Source organism: Pseudovirgaria hyperparasitica, assembly GCF_010093815.1.
Source record: "Pseudovirgaria hyperparasitica strain CBS 121739 unplaced genomic scaffold EJ05scaffold_10, whole genome shotgun sequence".
NCBI classification, from domain to species: domain Eukaryota; kingdom Fungi; phylum Ascomycota; class Dothideomycetes; order Acrospermales; family Acrospermaceae; genus Pseudovirgaria; species Pseudovirgaria hyperparasitica.
Window position 1 is genome coordinate 373,870 of NW_022985558.1, and position 20,134 is coordinate 394,003.

General features: G+C 49.8%; 4 protein-coding genes across 4 annotated transcripts; 2 read left to right on the forward strand and 2 right to left on the reverse strand.

Annotated features, from left to right (window-relative positions):
• Window positions 1-1,314: 1,314 nt before the first annotated feature.
• On the forward strand, window positions 1,315-7,602 carry EJ05DRAFT_511679 (uncharacterized protein). Its single transcript, XM_033748259.1, has 3 exons — window positions 1,315-2,552; window positions 2,604-3,400; window positions 4,025-7,602. The coding sequence occupies exons 1-3, from the start codon at window positions 1,640-1,642 to the stop codon at window positions 7,439-7,441; spliced, it is 5,127 nt and encodes a 1,708-aa protein (XP_033599360.1). The 5' UTR covers window positions 1,315-1,639; the 3' UTR covers window positions 7,442-7,602.
• A 697-nt stretch (window positions 7,603-8,299) lies between these two features.
• On the forward strand, window positions 8,300-9,200 carry EJ05DRAFT_47607 (uncharacterized protein). Its single transcript, XM_033743946.1, has one exon. The coding sequence runs from the start codon at window positions 8,414-8,416 to the stop codon at window positions 8,897-8,899; it is 486 nt and encodes a 161-aa protein (XP_033599361.1). The 5' UTR covers window positions 8,300-8,413; the 3' UTR covers window positions 8,900-9,200.
• A 1,251-nt stretch (window positions 9,201-10,451) lies between these two features.
• EJ05DRAFT_421124 (uncharacterized protein) lies at window positions 10,452-10,649 on the reverse strand (the record flags this gene model as incomplete). Its single annotated transcript, XM_033741470.1, has 1 exon — window positions 10,452-10,649. A coding segment is annotated over one exon (198 nt), but the record flags the coding sequence as incomplete, so codon positions are not given.
• Window positions 10,650-11,968: 1,319 nt separating this feature from the next.
• On the reverse strand, window positions 11,969-12,148 carry EJ05DRAFT_427182 (uncharacterized protein; the record flags this gene model as incomplete). Its single annotated transcript, XM_033741511.1, has 1 exon — window positions 11,969-12,148. A coding segment is annotated over one exon (180 nt), but the record flags the coding sequence as incomplete, so codon positions are not given.
• Window positions 12,149-20,134: the final 7,986 nt, after the last annotated feature.

The window sequence follows — 20,134 nt, forward strand, 5'->3', positions numbered from 1 at the left end:
CTGCAGCTTGTACAGAAGCTGAAAAAATGCGAATTGCAGAGGTCCCATCGTCGAACCAATCCGAGATATAGAAACAAAATACGCGGCTTTGCGTATCTGCGTCTCGTGTTCGCCCGACCAGCGGGAAATGCCGAGTACGATTGACACGAGACCACCAAGGGTAATGCCGCACTGGTTAACCACTATGGACCAGAAAGTTTCAGGTTTAGCGGTGCATTTCTTAGTAGGCCGGTTCACTGGAAGATTCTGTGACTGTTAGAGTGCTTATTGCTTTTTAAGGCCGTATGAAGTGGATGGCCGGACAAAAAAGCTGTAATTTGCCGGCCGAAAAGTGGTCTCTAACGGAAAAGCAGTTCCTAGAAGACGAGATTAGACGTGCAGGTCAGAGTATGAGTTATTTGGGAAACAGCAAGACATTATAAGAGACACCGGCGATACATCTCATGTGAATACTAAATACTCTTCCTTGGACGAGGTCAGGCGGATTCATGTGATGGCCAGGCGCCCAGCTACTTATGTTAGGTAGGGAGTAGATTGGAAGAGTAGGTAACTAAGTAGTACTGTAGGGATGACTAAATATAGTAGGCAGGATGAAGCTCGCAACTCAAGACGGATGCGGTTAAAGTCTGGTCGGATATGGTTAAAGTAAGTACGTCCGGATACGGTTAAACACCGGGCTGACTGACCCTGGTACCCGCTTCGGACACAAAGTTAAAAGCCGAATACGTCACGTATACGGTTCAGCGGTGGCTTCAACCTTGGCTTGAGCTTGTGCTTGTTATCATCTGGACATTCGACATAGGCAGCTCACACCAGCATGCAGAGTTACTCATCATAGAGCAACATAGTTAAGCTGTAGCTGTTGGATATGAGGCAGATACTTGGAGGCAGTTGGACAGTAAGGGGTTCCGGAGCATACTCCATATCTGTAGTATGTATAAGACGAAAGACCTACTGCCCTGGTGGATGATACATAGGTATTAGGCCCCACGGTATCGAAGGGGGAACGTACACGACGGTATATAGTAGCATGGGATGCGCATATTGCATCACATACGCCCAGCAGATGCGGTGCAGCTGCCGGGCTTTCGGCACCGAGCACGGCCAAGCGGCCAAGCCCTGGTTTTGGTGGCGGCTAGAGCGTCTCTGATTGGCTCGCACATGGCTCGCATCGAGACCGAGCCTCGAGGGGCTGTGCATTGAATTTGCATCTCCATCTTCCCCCTAAAACTCTCATGACCCCAGTCAACTGTTCCATTGCCTCCAATTCCTCCCTCCATTTCTACAAACTTCTGACATCTCTTTCAATTTCCTCTCAACCACTTCTACACCTTTTACAATAATTCCAACAATTGTCCTCGCTGTCTACGCTCCTGTTTGAGAAGTCTTCGGTGCGTTGGTTTGACACACGGCATTTCCGTCTGTCCCAGCCCAAAACGTACTAGCTCCCTACGTCGAACCAGGTGTACGCGCGTCTCTTTCAGGCCTGCCGCTCTTCGCTGTCCCATCCTACGAACTCACTCTCCTAAACAAAACACTCCGACTGTCTGCCCAAGGCTTCAATTCACCGACACAGCTCCGACTTGGACTTCCATCTCATCTCTGATATCCTGCCTTCCAAGGCAACATCGACTTCCAAATGGCCACTGCTGTTTATCCCATGAGTTCGACTCCCTTCAACAACTCAAACTCGTGCGAACCCGACGTCGAAGAATGGTTCAACTTCAGCGACCTGCAATCCTCAAATAACGGCGCCTCATCCTCCCAGATGCCCGCATCCTCTGCCCCTTCAGCCTTAACCAGTCCTGCTACCACCATCGCCCCTCTCGATGGCGACGACTTCCAGGCACCTGCGAAACCATCATACGAGTATGATCGCTTCAAGCAACAGACTGGTCTACCATCTGGCTCGGTCCCAGGACTACAGAATTCCCAATTCCAGGGATTTTCAAACACCGGCCTTGATGACATGAGCATGTGGTCGACCGGCCTCGGGGGGCTCGACTCTGACATGAACATGGATACCGAATTAACACACGGCCTGCCTGCTTTCTTCTACCCTAACACAGAGTCGTCCCACCAAGACGACTTTGTCGATCCATCTACTCTCACTCAACCCGAAGAGCCTGCCAATGTTCGTGTTTGGCCTGGTGTGCATCAACAGCAAGCGCTTGCCAAAGCACAGGCACAGGCCCAACAGCAACGACAACAGCAAATGCTACAACAACAACAAAAGCAGACCTCCCGACCGCAGCAACAATCCCGCACCGCGCCATCGAAACGCTCAGCTTCGCACCAACCCACCGATGCTCGCACCGAAGAGACTATCGCCCGTGTAGTCAATCAAATCCGCCAGAATAGTCAAATGTCTTCCCAGAATGATGATCCTCATGCTCATCTCCCCCACATCATCCGCATGAAGAAGGACGAAGAGGACATGGATGAAGACGAACGCCTCCTTGCCAGTGAAGAGGGAAAAAAGCTCACCAGCAAGGAGCGTCGTCAACTTCGTAATAAGGTCTCAGCTCGTGCTTTCCGCTCTCGCAGAAAGGGTAAGATCAGAACAACATCAATGCATGAACGCAATAGCTAACGATTTGCAGAATATATTGGCCAGCTCGAAGGGGAAGTAAACCAAAAGGCGAACGAGTGCAATGAACTTCGAATCCAAAACAGGGCTCTCATGGAGGAAAATGCACGATCTCGTGCCTTCATCGAGAACCTTCTTCGTCATCAGGCATTCGCACCATTCCTCGAGGATCTTTCCCGTGACGAGGCTCTGCAACCTAGGCTCCCCATCCAGCAACAGCAAACTGCTCAGCCGGCCCGTAAAGATGCCAACGCCTACCAGGCTCCTCAGCAATTCGAGTCTTCTCGTCAGGACGACCTCCAGATCGGCATGGCACTTGTCCCTGAGACGCCGCTCGATCTCAGCATGTTGAGCATTAACAACACCTGGGGTAACCAGAATCTCGGCTTCCCATTCCAACAACCTCAAGTTTTTTCCGTGATGGAGGTGCCCGAGGGGCCAATTCTCAACGCTGAGATGCTGTCTGGGAAGGAATATGAAGCATTCGACGAAACCGAGACCGTCGAGCCTGTTGATGACGTTAAGCAGGATTTCCCTGTCGTCGGAACGACCTATTCCGATTCTACCACCCTAGTTACAGCTAAACCGGCTGAGACCGAGGAGGAGCGCGCCTTCGACAACAATCCTGAATTCGCCCTATATCATCCTACCTCACCCTCTGCACCTGTCACATCTACTCCAACCTTTGATAACCTTTCTTTCGAAGGTGTCACCATCGAAAAGTCCTCCCAGTTCGAACTCGTCGTTCCCTCAACCTCGTCCGATCTCGCCATGGAACGGGTTGAGCGCATTTGCGCGTCCATGGAGCCTGTCTACCAAAGACTACGTGCCATGACGTCATGATAGGCGCCGTCTTAACTTGTTGTCGTTTTATTATCGGCCATGCCCACGTGTCTACTCCTGACAGCCCCGCGGCATTATATTTTATAGCTATTACGAAGACACGGATTTCATTTGATGGCGTACATTGGCACATTGTAGAAAACATGGCGTTGGAATGTAGCAAGGTTAGAGACCATACATGGCTCACCGACGTCGCTGGAGCGTTTTCCCTTTAGTCTACACAAGGCTGTGCAAATATAGCAATTGGATCATAAATCGAACAAATGAACACTGTTGCAAACATCACCAACACTATAATCAGTGACTGTTCCTCGTGCTTTTCTCCCGCAAGGCCGATGTGACGTCGAGTTCTGAATCCTACGGTACTGCGCACGGACCACTAAAAAACTCGACGCTGAAGAGCTTCGTAGTTGACATTCCCGAGTTTGGTCCCAATGTGTGAACATTAACGCTTCTCCGAGCTGTCCTCGCCCACATAATATACATTAATCGCCAAGGTTGCCCATCATATTGCCACGATTGTGTCTTCCGCGCCTTACGCGCCGAAATCTGCATTTCGCCCGTGGGACTACTGACCCGTCGGAACCAAAGCTCTCGTGGAAAGAGGCGGAATACAAGCGCCGACGAGCAGAAGGCGGCAAGGCAGCGAGACAAAGAGTTTGGGAAGCGCAGCACGGAGTTGCTCAGCCTACCAGTTCACTTTCCGTAGAGAGAGGTGTAGGGTCTGGTACAAACTTCGAAAGGTTCAGCAGTGCAGACGGTTCAATTAAGCGTGCCCTCAGTCCCTGGGAGGAATGGTACGGTGTATCGAATACGGTTGAACCAGTTCTTGAATTTCGCGGCACCCGAGATCCTTCTTGCAACTCCTACGCAGCCTCTTTCATCTCCCACGGAGATCCCCTGTCCCCCCACAAAGCCGTCTCTCACCGATCTGGAGAGCAACGATTTGGAAAGGAATGCATACTATATCATCGGAAGAGTCGTTCAAATTATAGAAAGGAGGCCGATCAGTCACAATACATGGTTGCTGCCTACATCCAGGCTAGTCGAAGGTTATATGAATCAAGGATGAAGACGTATATCAAATTCCTTACGGCGCCGACTCTGGACACGCCAGGCACAGCGGTAGCTCTTCGATTTGATCATGATAAGAGGAAATATTTATTTGGCAACATGTCCGAGGGCACCCAAAGAGCCGCAATAGGGATTCAAGGCAGCTTCAAACATGTCCATACCATCTTCATGACTGGCAAGCTCGACTGGCATTCGATCGGAGGCCTGGTAGGAACACTTCTTACTGTCGCCGAAGCAAGAAGTGAGGACCGAGGGGTGAAATTTGATCTTGGAACTCGTGATATGATTGTACATGGGCCGCCAAATCTGAAGCAAGCTTTGGCGACTTGCAGACGGTTTGTCTTTCGGAAAGGGATTCCTGTGTACGCATTTGAGCATACGCCAAACGTGCCAAAGGCAGGCAACATAGCTGAACATCCCACCTGGCAGGATGATATTGTCAAGGCTTGGGCGATGGCCATAGAGCCATCACACCACAACCATAATGTTTCTGCCCCTGAAAACCCTCGGAAGCGAAGCTTTGATCAAGCCATGGGCTGGGCCAGTGATTTGACCAGTGAGCAACAAGAAAAACAGTACAATCAGTTACGAGAGTCCATTGTCGGCGACATGTTCAACTCGAATTGGCGCATGGATGCTCTATATGACACAAATCTCCGCAATGTGGAGCTGCCAGCAGAGATCTTCATTCGCGACCCCGATACAAAGGAGATCAAAAGGTATGAAGGGCCAGTGCCAGGAGACCTGCCATATCACCAGCTCCCTGACATAACTGTACTGGTGCGCAAGGCATGGCCAGCAGCCCTGGTTGGCAGACTACCTCCAACGAAGCCATCATCCGTTGCTGTATCGTATATCGCACGTACTCACCCAATACGAGGGAAGTTTGACCCTAAAAAGGCACTAGAGCTTGGTCTCAGGGATAAGACCAAGTACAAGGACATTGCCAAAGGTGAGCCAGTGGAGAATGACAAAGGAGAAATGATACAGCCAGATCAGGTTCTTGGCAAAGGCAGCTCTGGAGAAGCTTTCGCGATTATTGAGTTACCAGGCGTCGAATACGTCGAACCGCTAATTGCCAGAGCGGAGTGGAAAACACCACAACTCTTAGAGAACATGCAGCACATTGTGTGGATACTCGCTCCGGGCGTATTGGAACATAGGCCACTGCAAGACTTCATGCGAAAACTGAGCGACGATCTTGGTGTGCATCACATAGTCTCCTCGACAGACACTCATCCAGATCGTGCGCCGTTCATAAGTGCTGCTGGTCAGCATGCGAGACTCAACAAGATCGATCCCTGCAGGTTTCCAGCGCTTTCTTTTGATGACACTACCATCATACAGTCGCTTTCTGCAGGCACGAATATCTCAGGTCACGAATTGAAAGATATCCCTACCCTCCATCCGCCTGCCGCAGGTATTGAGATGGCTACAGGATCTAAATTTGAACAGTCTGTGTACAACCAACAGGTGCAGCTGGACATGGAAGAGGAGCTCAAGGTTCTCGACCCCTCAATTCTGAAGCTGTCCGAAGAAGCTGCTCAGAGGATCAAAGACGACGCAGAAGCCTTGGACTTGTGGAAGAAAAAGATACCAGAACCAGATACGGAGGTCTTTTCCCTTGGAACAGGTTCGGCAGTGCCCTCGAATTATCGAAATGTATCTGCAACTCTCGTAAGAGTACCCGGGAAAGGTGCCTATCTCTTTGACGCTGGCGAGGGTACATGGGGACAAATACAACGAGTATTTGGACCGGAAGGGGCACGCGAAGTCATGAAAGAATTACGCATGATCTGGATAAGTCATATGCACGCCGACCACCATCTTGGCGTCACGTCTGTGATCCGCGCATGGCGAGACACCGTCCATGGCAAGCCCGGGACAGAAGGAACTGCCTCGTCCAAACAGCGCCTGGCCGTCATCTCCGCCGTTTACATGATCGACTGGCTCCGCGAGTATTCTGAAATCGAAGACTACGGCTATTCACATATTCTTCCTCTTGCTATTACTGCCGAACAAGACATGAAATCCTTGTCCGCCGTCTCGCGCAGCAACCTACATCTTCATCCCAGTGACCCTGCCTCCACTTCCGACCCTGTCCCTTTCAAAGTCGCTGAATTGATGCGTCACACCCATCTCTCTGGAATCCGCGCCGTTACTGTCCACCATTGTCATGGTGCCCGGGCCGTGTCCATCGCCTTCCCATCTGGTCTCAAGATCAGCTACTCTGGCGATTGCCGGCCCTCACCCGCGTTCGCTAGAATTGGCAAAGACTCTACCCTTCTCATCCACGAGGCCACCTTTGACGACGACCTTCGCGGCGATGCGGAGGCAAAGAAGCACAGTACCACCGGGGAAGCACTCGAGATTGGCCAGATGATGGGCGCGAAGTGTGTATTGCTCACGCATTTCAGCCAGCGATACAGCAAGATCCCCATTGTCGAGGCCGACAGCGAGGCTCCGAAGCCGGCCAAGCCACCCGCGACGGGATCAGTCCTCGATGACCAAGTCGCTCCTTCCATCCGTGGCGATACCCTGCCTCAGCCGACCGGAGTCAGCGACCTCGGGCCTGATCTCGAGGATGACCTCAAAGCCAGATTCGACGGCGACGACGACAACTTCGACAACACACTCAACGACGCCCGCCTCACTAGCGGCGACAAATCCACGGGACCAGCCGACGTCAACCGCGCGCCCTCGGCAGCCGTGTTCAAGGTCAGCGACCCGGACCTGAAGGTGGGCATTGCATTCGACTACATGCGCGTCAAACTAGGCGAGTTTGCGCACCTGAAGTACTACACCCCCGCACTGATCCGCTTGTTCTCGGGGCCCGAGGAGGACGTGCTGGAGACGGAGGCGAAACCTAAGAAGGATAAGAGGAAGAAGAATAAGGAGGTAGGACCGGTCAGAGAGCTGGATGGATTGAATTAAATGGTTGGAATGGGGGGAGAGGGTTCCTGACTACCTGTTTGTCTGTCTGCCTGGCAAATAAAACGCTGTGACTGGGACTGGACTCGACCGGATTTTGATGGAAGTATAGATTTGTTGCTTGTGTAGATATGGAAAATACTCTGCTCATTCTATTGACACACACTATCTTTTTTCTCCTTGTATCGTGACTTGTCCGCCTTTTCGTTCCTGGTGTCGTTTTTATATGCCCAACTTCATGCACTCCATTAAAACACTGCATACACCTCGAAATGTCTCTGTATAATATCTGTGTAACTGGCGAGCTAGAACTGTTATGTATACGTACGGACCCATGCATGAATGCATGTCATTCATTCTTTCACTCATTCACTGACCAGGTAACTTGTTCATTCATTGGCTCATCGACTCATCGATCGACTCGTCACCTGTCAACAACATGTACCTACGTACAGCATATACCCACGTATAATACATAGTTCCGGGCATGCGTGCGTGCGAGTACGTGCCTACCATGAGCACTATCATTGTCACGTATCACCGTATGGCTGTGGGAGTGGCTGTGAGTGCGTAGGATAGTAAGACCGTAGGATGGTCCCCGGTATAGTATATGTATAGATAGATAGATAGATACATACATACATACATACATACATACATACATACATACATACATACATACATACATACATGGGCTAAATAGACCTATAGCTCTGATCGTCAGTGATGTAAACTGTGTTTTCATGTTGTCGGTTTTGTGTGTATTTAGTACCTAGGTGGGTGGTGGGTTCTGGTAGGAGGAGGATTATGTGTGTATATGTATATGTACGTGCTACCGTGCGTCTTACGTCTTGCTTTTGTCTGGCTTCATGTTTATTTCTGTATACTATGTGTATATGGTATGCATTTAGGAAGCTGTCTGATAGATAAGATGTGTTTGCTGGCAATATGTGATCGTTAGTACTGCATTTCTCTATGCGCTTGGGTTGCAGATGTACCAGCCAGTGCGCGTGTACTTTGCATTTGCACATGTCTATGCATGTACATGCACATGTGTACATGTATGCACATAAGCCCTACACTCCGCTATCGCACAGCCAGCCCTACAGCTCCACACCACATCGCACCATACAACATACAACACAGTCGTACAGCCTCGCAGGCTCATATCCGTCCGTACCCAGTACATCCGGATACCTAACCAGCACGTACCTCACCCACACAGCCTTACAGCCCTACAGCTCCACTCTCACACAGCACACCATAACAGCCTTACAGCCTCACAGGCTCATTTCTGTACCCAGTACGTACCTACCGTACCTTGCCCATGCAGACAGCCTTACAGCCCTACGGCCCCCGCATACAAGTATACAAGTACCAAGCCAGCCTCTCAGCCTTACAACAATCCTTCCTTCCATCGAACCCCACAATGAACTAAGCCCCCTAGTCCCCAGTCCATGATCTCGAAACACACGCGCGCTTATCTGGTTATGATACCATGCTCGTGCTCATACCCATGCTTATATCCATGCTCATACCATGTCTCACAGCTAAGCACCTGCTGTAGAAGCACATATAGGCGATCTGGTCGGGATATACAAGGCGCTTCTGTTGCGGCTGTGTTTCTTGTGGGATTTTGCAGGGGGGTGTTTTTCTGGAATGGGTTGTTTGGGAGGGAGTTACTGGGGGAGGGGGTGGGAGAATGTTTGTTTGAGTGTGAGTGTCTTGATAATGTCTTGGTAGTGTCTTGGTGCGTTATCCTGGTGCGTTATCATGGTGCGTAATCCTGGTGGTGTCTTGTTCGGTATATTGGCGAGTTTGTATCCTACCGAATTAGTATTCTGGTGAAATTTGTATTTACCCTAGCGAGCTCGGCACAAAATATCAAGGTTCAGCGGCACGGCGCGCAGGCGCGTATGCCACAAAATTTACCGTGCCTTTGCTCATATCCAGGGCGCGTAAATTTATGGTGGCGTGTGGCCTAATCGTGACGTAGTCCATCTTCATCCAACATCAATCCCAGCGATGAATCCTGGCGCTTTGTTTTTTAAGATGATGAGAAATGACAAACACTCGCCGCCTCTCGTCAATAGTAGCGTTCTACGTGTATCTAATCACACTCCGGCTAATAGGCAGCGGTACGGTGAATCCTGCTGCAAGAGGCGGATGCAATATGAAATTTTCACTGTTGCGTTGCGCGGCGTGGAAACATGGCTGCTGGCGCGAGCTTGCTAGGCTTGAGTTTCGCGTGCTGGGTGACTCTCGGCTAATTGGCAAGAAGGCAACAAGGCGGATTGTTTGCTTAATTATCTAGCGTGCATGATCGACACGCCCGGTAATGTCATAGGGCTGCGATGTGCCAGTGATGTGCTGTGCGGCATGGGCTGTAGGCCTGAGGCGTAATGAGCCGTGCATGTCCGAAAGGAGGTTGTTTATTTGCTTGTCTTGGTTAGAAAGGGTCGTTGTTGGACGTTTGCTGCAGCGAGTGGATTGTATTGTGTTTCAAGGTGACTCTAGCGATTGCGGGGATTTGGATGTGCCAATGCTGAGCTCGTGATTGATGTCTCTAGTGCAGGCTGATTTAGGAATGGCTATAGACTGTTTGGGCACAATACAAGTGCGGCGTTGAGGCTCAGCGGGACCGAGAGCGCGAGGCACAAAAGATATCGCGGTTACACAGGTATGTATAGTGATGGAATCAAGATGAGATCGGGGGTTCAGAATCGCCAACAACTGAGTGCTAGTGCCAGCCAACCAAGCAGTCTGTAGTATACCCGGTAGGGCAATCGTAATTTCTCCAGCGACAGGTCCTCAAGAAAGCAATTCGACATGCACGTCAGGTTGATGCTCATACTCGGCGAGCAGCCCAGCTCAAAGACGGGAACTGTAATATCTGTGAAATTCGTACGGACCAAACCTACTCGTCCCTGAATCCAAACTTGCCTGTCTGATCAAGTCCGAGAGGATTCTCACCGGTCTGCTCTCTCTTACCCAGACTGTCCTTGCCATGCACGTAACTGTCTTTGTTGTCGCCCCCCAGCACCTCGCTCTTCTCTTCCTGCTCACCCATCAGTGGACCCAATGCGGGTCGCGTAATGCCGCCCACACCACTCGCGATGGGCTTCGTCAGAGTCTCAACTCCATATCCAACGGGACGTAGGACTGTACCGAGACCTTTGCCGACAGGATCGAGGACAGGCGCAAGGAGGCCTGTTCAGTGGGTCAGTGATTGTGCCAGTGTCTACAAGAGGGTTGCGAGTTGGTGACGAGTGGTGAGGGGGAGGCGTGGAATGACGATCGTACCTCCTGTGCCGGTATCTCTCGTCTTGTCCCCTTCCTGTCCTTGCGTTTGAGGAATATGTTCATTGCCTTCCTGGCTGTCGCTTGGCCTAGGCTCATGCTCTTGTGTGCCTGTCATTCTGCTTATTTGTAATTACCGAGACAATGATAGTTCTTGACTGCAAAGTGTTCGCTGTCGTAGCCCAGGAACGTATGGACAACTAATATGTAGTCATGAGGGCATGTATGAGCAGTATCGCGATGACGTAGTTGTGGAGTGAATGTAGGGCGGAATCAGGTCAGAATCCTGGTCGAGAGGTCAAGGGTCTTTGGTGTAACAGATGTGTATGCTTCTGTCGCTGTGCTGCTGTTGCTCCTCGGGAATGCATTTGGACAAGAGGTATTCTATAGCCGCAACAGTGAAGTGCATTGTGAGACGACGTGGCTATCGATGTAGAAGGGAGATGCAGATATCTGGAACGAAGCCTCAATCGTTACTAATCTAGTTAGCGTGCTTCTTGTTCTAGCGCACATCAGATACTAGAAACAACGCAACCTTAATTGTTATCATGATACACGTAACTTTTCTTCCACGGCTCGCGCGTTTGCTTCGTACACCCAATCTCGCAGTGACTCATGTTCGTCACACCACTTTCAACACCGAGGCACCATTAATTACATGGACAGCCGAAAATGACGCGGCTGGTTGACATAGTCGCGATCCACTCACTGACTTAAGCGCCGTCACGTTGTGCGCATGGTGTGCCTTTAAGTCATATGGATATCATTGTTTGGGTAAATAAGTGCTATGTATGGCGCCCGACGCCGGCATGAAAATCTACGTATCGCGTAATAGGTAATAGTCTACAAAGAAACCCCGAGTGCGAATTAATTAAGGTAGCAAATGGTATACGTCGACTCCTTCGAAGTGCAAACTTGCTTCTAGTCGGCATGTCGTCCTATTTCTCACCTTCCTCCTGTTCGTGTCTTCTCGTCGTCCTTCAGGCAGGACTTGAATACACTCGCTATGATCTTGGCAGAATCTTCCGGTGTCTTGATTTCCTTGATGCGGACAAGAAACTCTTCCCATGTCACGCGAGGGTTCCTCGATCCCTTTTTGCGATCATCTGAATGTATTCGAGACCTCATGCCCTGAGCCAGTTCCACCAGAGAGTCGTTGGATGCGCTCTCGATCTTCTCCTTTGTTGGTCGGAATGCTGGAAAGTACAGCCCGTTTTTGTCTTGGCTCACATGTGTCTTGAAATGAGCAACGCAGTTATCATTGCGCTGGAATTGTTTGCTGCATCTTTCCAGCTGGACCACTCCGTCCTCGAGCTTCTCCGTTGGGAATTCACAAGCAAAGGGTTGCTCCAACGTGTGGGTTCTCATGTGGCGTCGCAAGTGCTCGATCCTCTTAAAGGTCCGGGAACACTTCTCCCCTCCTTTGTGCATATTGCAACGATGTTTCTGGGAGTCGATGCTGCCGGTTGTCCATCGTCCCGTTGAGTCTTTCTTGAAGTCGCCTTGTATCTGCACGGGAATATGAGAGCCATCTGGTGCATGAATATATCCGACGTCGGTCTTGAAGCTCTTCGCTTTGCGTCTACTCGAGGACACATCGTTTCTTTCTTTCCGTATTCCTCTAACCCCGACAGGTGTTCTTACGGGTCGGTGGCCTATGCGAGTCCCGGAAGGTAGCTCTACCTGGCCATGGCCTAAGAACTGGTGCTGTCTGTCCGTTGAGGAAGGCATATTAGGTGAGATTGGCGAGGCAGAATACATTGGACGACAGAAATAACCCTCACGATCAGCTTCATAGCCTTCAGATGGCATCCGAGCGTACACGGAGCCATCGCTTGAGAAGCTCGATGTGGACGGTACCATGCTATTGTCGAAGGTGTTCGTTACAAATTGTTCGACTGTTGGAAGGGTGGTTGGCCACGTATAGGGCGTGATTGATCGACTCTCTACAACGCCTTCTGGATAGTGCGGGTAGTATTGGATACCTTGAGCCATAGGATATGTCGCAGGTGGTGGAGTCAACCATCCATCTGACGATGAACACATCTCCGGTGTCGGCATTAGTGGCTGTGGCTGTGATTTTTGCGGGCCTACGATGCCAAACCCAGAATTGTAATCAGTGGTGTCTGATGTCAAGATCCTTTGATCATACGCTGAAGATCGCAGAGGCGGAAGTGGGACATTGCGACGGCTTTGCGCGTGTGGTGACCAATTGTGACTCGCAACTTGAAGGTTTGGAACTGTACGAGTGCATTGTCGATCGGAATAATAGTCGGTGTACTCTTTGGTGTCATGATTATGCTGCGGCGTTTCGACGATGACGCTTTCGTTGAGTTTGAGATTCCTCATCTGGGTAGGTGTTTGTGGGAGGTGTGGGGAGCAATAAGAAGATGTTCCGGAGTGAACACTACCAAAACTATGTCCATACGACGATGAAGACTGTTCTGACATTGTGGAATCTCGTCGACTGTCGTATGCGGGCGATGATGGTGTAAGATATCCAGCGCCAACAGAAAAGTCCATTCTTGCTTATCCCGCGGCACGGAGGAATGCGTAACAATGTCTCGTCTATCGCATGGATCAGTCTTGTCCAAACATGTCTCGTGGTAGGTTCGGTAAGCGTGGTGGAGGTGAGTCTGGGGAAAGGGTAATGTGATTGATTTTTCTCTTACTTACATGGTGCTTTGAAAGGGTAGAGAACAATGGGAGCGTGGTGAATTGAGTTGTGTTGGAGGTGAGCACCGCAGCAACAATATGAGGCACCTGTTTCTAACTCTTCTCGGACGAAACAACACACGAAAGGAATGTCCAGGAATTTTTTCGGAAATGAAGAGCAAACGGTGACTACCTTCGCTGGACCTATCAGGTCTGAGTGGCAATGTGATAATTGCAAATTAGTGGATCGGAATGCTAGCTGATCTTGTAAGTCGGCTGCTGAACCTCGATGTGGGCTGGAGAAAGGAATGCTCTTCGGACGACTGCGCAGTGAATCTTATACAACCACCAACGCTGATCAGATCTCCACAGATGACAGTCGAGACGAACGAGCTTCGAAGCTTTCCGAAACGAGACAGCAAGACCTAGTCTCTACAAGGGATAAATTGTCGAGGGAGGAGATGCAGGAACGGTCTGCCCTGAGTGATTAGAGTGGAGGTGCTGGTGGTCTTCGTGTTGATGGGTACCAAACAAGTAACCGAGAGGTGAAGTTGAGGGAGTAAGTGGAGCTTCTTATGCCCAAGTCCAAAAGTCGTTTAGCCTTGCACACCATGAATGATTCAACCCGTGAGGGTGGTATAGGACAAAACTTTGCAACGAAATTAGAAAGTCGCTAATCCGGTATCGCGTAGAGAAGCTGTTGTCAGCGCAGAACTGGAGGGCCACCGCACGGGACCACCAGGGTCGAGGATACTTGGTGCTTGCGGCACTTCCAAGTCAGAGCACTGCCTACAAGCTACACCCATGGGCTCTATCCGCTGTTCTTGCCCATGAGTCGGAATCTTGATCTTACATGAGACCTGGTCGCGATAGCGGTCAGGACGTTAAGCAATGACCCCTTGAAACTACCGTTGGCAAAGCCCCCCACCAACATCATGATGTTCCTAACATGATGTTCCTTACTGCATCTCAATTGCCGCCGCCTATATCGAGCTAAGTCTTCTGGAACCTCGATCTTACTATTGCGGCGATCAGGACGGAGAAACGATCCGCTAGGGTAGTCGGAATGACCAGCAGGAATGTGGCACGAGACATAATCCATTCCTGGCACTAATTATGGAACTGCTGGGTATGTCAATTCGGCTGATCAAGCCGCGCTAGAAGTGTAAAACACCCGCGCTCAGCGTCCCACAAGGTCGTAGTGACTTATGGGCGACTATTAAACCAATCACACGATGCGGTCTGACCGTTCGCATGGCAATCCAGATACCACAGATATACCTATCCTGAACGTCCTGATGATCTGTAAAGGTGGTGGGGGAGGCTTTTACTGCTTGGATTTCCCGATTCGTTGAGTCACTGCGCCCTACTATACAGCAAGTTTGGTACAGGCCGGAAGCATAGCAACCGTTTAGACTTTCAACGGCGACAAGTGGACGGTCGGTAAGAGCCTACTCCCGCTTGTGGCTCCTAGGCGTAATTCTAATTTTTTTCCCACCAAAAACTAGTTTCTAGCCTCACAATGTCGATGTCTCTTCGCCGTTCTACGTTGGCACAGGGCCTCCCAACCCCCCTGGTACGACATAGCAAACCCTCTGTGCCTTGCCCACATAAGTTGACCCCGCTTGTTGGCACTAGAAATTAACAGGCGGCGACAATTAGACAATTAGACAATTAGACTGTTGGTCTCAGACTTTGGGTGGATCTCACCCGGAGCCAAGCATACAGTCCTGGCAAAGACCAAGCCGAACCTCATTCACGCACTGTGGGGTTAGCCACAGTGCGGCCGTAACACTGCCCACATTTATACATAGTATTGACATGACTTGGAGAGCATTCTAAAACGTGGTCTAGGCATGGTGATGCCCGTTTAGACGCGACTTGTGATCTGCCCCTCCTCCCCCCCCCCCTTATTCCCCCGCTATACACGCTATTCATTTCACATCACAGTACAACACATATTAGACTAGGGTATAATGACCCGGGAAAGATGTTGGTTAACTGCTAGGTTCCATTTTAGGGCGCTTCTCGCGTCTGCTCGAGTCAGATTCCGTCAGAGCCGCGCGGTGCTTGGCCGCTCCAACAGGGATCTCTATCAGATTACATCCTAGTCTCAGTACGCCGTACACTCCCACACCTTTTTCTTAATGATTTGTATGGCTAACTATTGAGGCACAATCGTTTTCGCATTGCAACTAGTAGAGACAAACAGAGCCGTCCAGCCTCGAAGTATGCCTGCGGCACAGCAAGGCGCAGCAGATGCCAGCAACCTTCAATCTGCGCAGCCTTACCTGAAATTTTGCCCTGCCACTGTTGGTTTGCGCTGTCACGCCATTGCACTGCGAAGAAGTCTGCGACGGTCAAGCTGCACTTGTGCCGCTATTAATGCTTCATCCAGCAGCTTGACCTATCGATGCGGCTGCATTCATGCAATCTACGGGTTACTCTGCCTCGTTCTCAACGCAAGACAAAGATGCAAACGAGAATAAGTCGCTCGATGCCGACACTCCATCAATCCCTTGACCGCGGAATAGTACCCCGGCACGAGACGTCGAGGGGCAAAGATCTCTTTTGAAAGTGAGGAAGAGGAGAAGCCCGGATATCGCGCAGAGGAAGACGGGAAGAGACAATGACAATGACGCCTGGTTGAATCGCATCCAACGTAGTTTGGACGACAACATGACACGTTGGCTCGTCTGCATACTCGTCTACCCCAGGCGCATCTTCTCGCCGAAGCATCCGGTGAACCACTTTGCACCACTATGCCTAGGGTTCGTGTGTGAGACCATTATTATTGAATGTCTATGGGCCTTCCACAGACCTGACTCGATCTATGGAACCACAGTCACGTTCTTTTCCTCGATTCACGGTCTGTGAAATGCAACCCGATACTGTGGGAATGCACACCATTTCTTACCGCGAAAGCACTCAGCTGCAGTAGAGTTGTCGCACCGCATAATCTTGCTTGCAGCTTCAGCATGCGTGTCCACTTGGACCTCTCCAGTCGAACCATAGTTCATCTTGACTCTGGCTATGAACCTTGCTGTCAGTACCACCAGACTTGGATCATATTTATAGCGTTTGGGCAGGCCAGGAATTCTGTTTCAATATTTACTATATGCTATTCAATTTGCGATCTCCACGGAATCGCCCCAGGGTGGATCCTGAACGACGATCTGCTCGCTCACGCAGACATATGTTGGAGCCTAGGCATCGATTGAGGGATTAATGCCTTCCCAGTCTAGTGTTCAGCCACTACTAGACAGTGACTGAATATCGTGATTCCTCACTGCCATTGTATTGAATCCAAGAATTCTTGGTCTTCAAAAGGTGTGGCTGGGACCCTGAATGCTAGTCGTCGCTACCTGATGCCACTCTTGACGATGGTGAGTCGCCTGATATGATTTTGTGTCCCAAGTCATGTCCCACGACATATCGAATTTCTGATCAGCGACCAGTACTCGAATCAGGTGTGACCTCTAGCTTGAACTACACTGATTCGTCTCCGAGTGTTCTGAATGTCTGTCAAATCCATCCGCTTGCCAGACCCTTCTCGAGACATGCATAGTTGACGAAGGCTCAACCTTGACCCAGTGCACGGTGACGAGTGGAGCAGTCTGCTCGGTTAGCACGCTGAATGGTGTTGTTGTTGTATCATGTTTCGTGATAGGAGGATGGTCATCCCTTCAACACGTCTATAAGGACCGTTGAACGTCCCCACATGTTCTAAAAGGGGTCTGTAGGGCTGTCCAGGACGTCCAGTCGGGCCCTACACGCTCGTATGACCCGCGTCCCGCAACAGCATTATGACAGCGATGTTTTTGGGCTGGCATCTACACTGTGACATGTATGTATCGTGGAGCGTCGGTGTATCTTGAACCTTTCGGTATGTCAATCACCCCGACCTCATGGTAAGAACATATTCTTGGAGATGTTAGCGACCGCCATCTCGATACACAGGGCTTCGATTACCACATGCTCTCGATCAATGCTGCCTCGGCGCATATCACATATGTAGACCGTATGGTTCGAATGAAGCACGCTTAACCCGAAGCATCTGTATCGTCACTGCCGAATTCTAGCATGTAGTGTTATGTGGCCCGGCACTGACCGCTAGTAACATACATCCTCGAGTTCTGCCTACATCTACAATTACCTCCCCCTAGCATCGGCTCCACCGACGTTACGCTTGTACTAATTCGATCACAGAGTGTGCCTTCTGGAAGGTTTCAGGATTCAATCACGCTAGAAAGCGCTAAGATTCAAGCTTAATGAGCTTCCAGGTTTTTGTAGATCACACCTAGTTGTCTCTTTTCAAGATGCTTGTCCTTGCAAAGGTGCAGATCCAGCCATATGCATGCACCTTGTCCCTGGAGACACGAAGTGATGTGCACTGGGTCGTACGCATTCTTCCCTCGAAAGAACTGGCGCCTGTCGCGACTCATCAACGGCCCTCATCCCAGTCGACATTCTGCTTGCGCGAACGCATCGCGTGCGACAGTTTACCGTCTCACCAACTTGAAACACATACAGGAACACACCAAACACTTGAAAGTGCAGAAAAAGGAAACATACTTGAGCTGTCCTACATGCACCGGTCGACAACTGTGCGTTCGCCGACGTCTAGATATTGAGCTAAGACCAATTGTCTGTCCATCTCTCAATGGGGATCGCGTGAACACTTGCTCACCACCACGGCGGGAGCACAGGGGCCTGAAGCATGACTTCGAGTGGTGGCAATATTGAGATCTGTAGACAGCCATGTGCTGTGTTGATGCAGCAATAGTCTATATCTACGTCTTCAGAGTCGATGAGTATCAGGTAAGTTGATATTTTCTTCCTCAGTACCGCATGTTACATCACGGAATGATAGCCCGCGGTTTCCAAAACCATTTTCACCAAAATTATACATCTCCATAGAATATACTCTGACCTTCAAGTTGTCGCACACTATCAAAATCCGACATATCGCCATTCTCATTCAGTAACGTCTCTTCATCCTTGCACTACCCTCCTTTCGTCATGTCCAGCATACCCATATCGCCTATTCCTACCTCGAGCCAGTCATTCATCTGACTTAACCCAGCATCTTCTTGATTTCTTCCTGAAGCGTCCTCTAAACCCAGCACGCGATACCAAAGACTTTACCCGCTCCGTGGATCTCCGGGACCCTTATTCATCTCGTTCTTTGTGATCTCACATACACTTCCATCTGGTTCTTGCATCTCCTTGATCTATCGAACCGACCGTTTGCTGCTCCACTTCTTCGTCCCCTTTTCCCTCCCGCCTCCCCACTCTCTCCGCCATTTCCGTCAGCCGTCCCACGCGAACTCCACACTCGACGAAACCCCTGGAGAGTTTCATCTTTCAATACAACGCGACTGCATGACGTCTCATATTCACTAGAACACTGTCTGTTCTAAAACGGGTCCATCTTCTGCCCACATCCTGGCGCCCCTATGTACCTCGGTAGCATGGCATACATGCTCACAAACTGATACACGTAATGCTTATACATGGTTTCGCGGCGTGGGGGGACACACACACACACACACATACGCATACACATACAAACATATATAGCGCCCCCTGCTAAGACATCGTCCCAAGGAAATGTTTCCTCCCGCTTTCTACCAGACCCCAACTCCCATTGTCTTGGGTCGTGATTAGAGCACCCTCGCGGCTTTGACCGGTGATGGTATATCATACTATTCTATTCTATTGACTTTTGCTATGGACCGAGGTAAGTAGATAGATGAGTAGCAAGGCAGGAAGGAAGGCAGACCGGAAAAACGGAAGATAGGACATACAGAGGTGGTAACGCAGAAGGAAGGAAGGAAGGAAAGAAGGTATGCGACCAGTCTCAAGCTTACAATCCCCCAGTCCGTCATGATTCCGTCTCGTCGTCTTGCGGTAATCTCGCCGTTGGTTGTTTGGAAGAGGTGAGGTGAGAGTGTACAGTGTACATTTTACAAGGTATACGCGCAATACATGATGTCGGCGATCGCCGATGGCCTACGTAGACCTACCACTTCTACTATGATCATTATTCTAGTATGAACTTCCATCAGTCGGTAGCATAGCCTAACGAGCAACACATACAGAATATACATCCACATATATCCAATACACAGACGTCCCTGCGGAGTTGCATCATGAATAGCAATATTCCTGCAGGGATAATTTGATGCAAGTAATGCGCTTGTGTGTATCTATATGTATCTTAGCGTTGTGTTTGTATCCTTATATTAACCATTCTCACATTCGCACACGAAGAAATGGCTCCGTACGCGTATACTAGACTAACTAATGTAGCGTACTGGTACAGAGAGATGTAGAGTACGTAGTTTTAGAGTCTCAATAGGGGCATGTTAGAGTTTACGAACGACATCTTGAAAATTTGATAGATGCAAAACTTCTTACAACGCAAGAGGTTGATTTGCTATATGTTATTGACTACTAGATATCATTAAACGCTAGCTATTAGAGGTCCTAGAGGCACTTAGATAGAGGAAAGAATTTCAATACACCTACCTAGATTTACTTGATTATAGAAGTAATGAAATATAGATCTAAGGCTAATAGAGATCTCTCCCTATAAGGATAGATTAATTATAACTACTTTAAAGTATTATGACTAGCGGCCATTAGCAAGATACGTACGATAACACTCTTCTCTGCGTCTTTTTCTCTAGCATTATCGCGATTCTACTACTACTACTACTACTACTACTACTACTA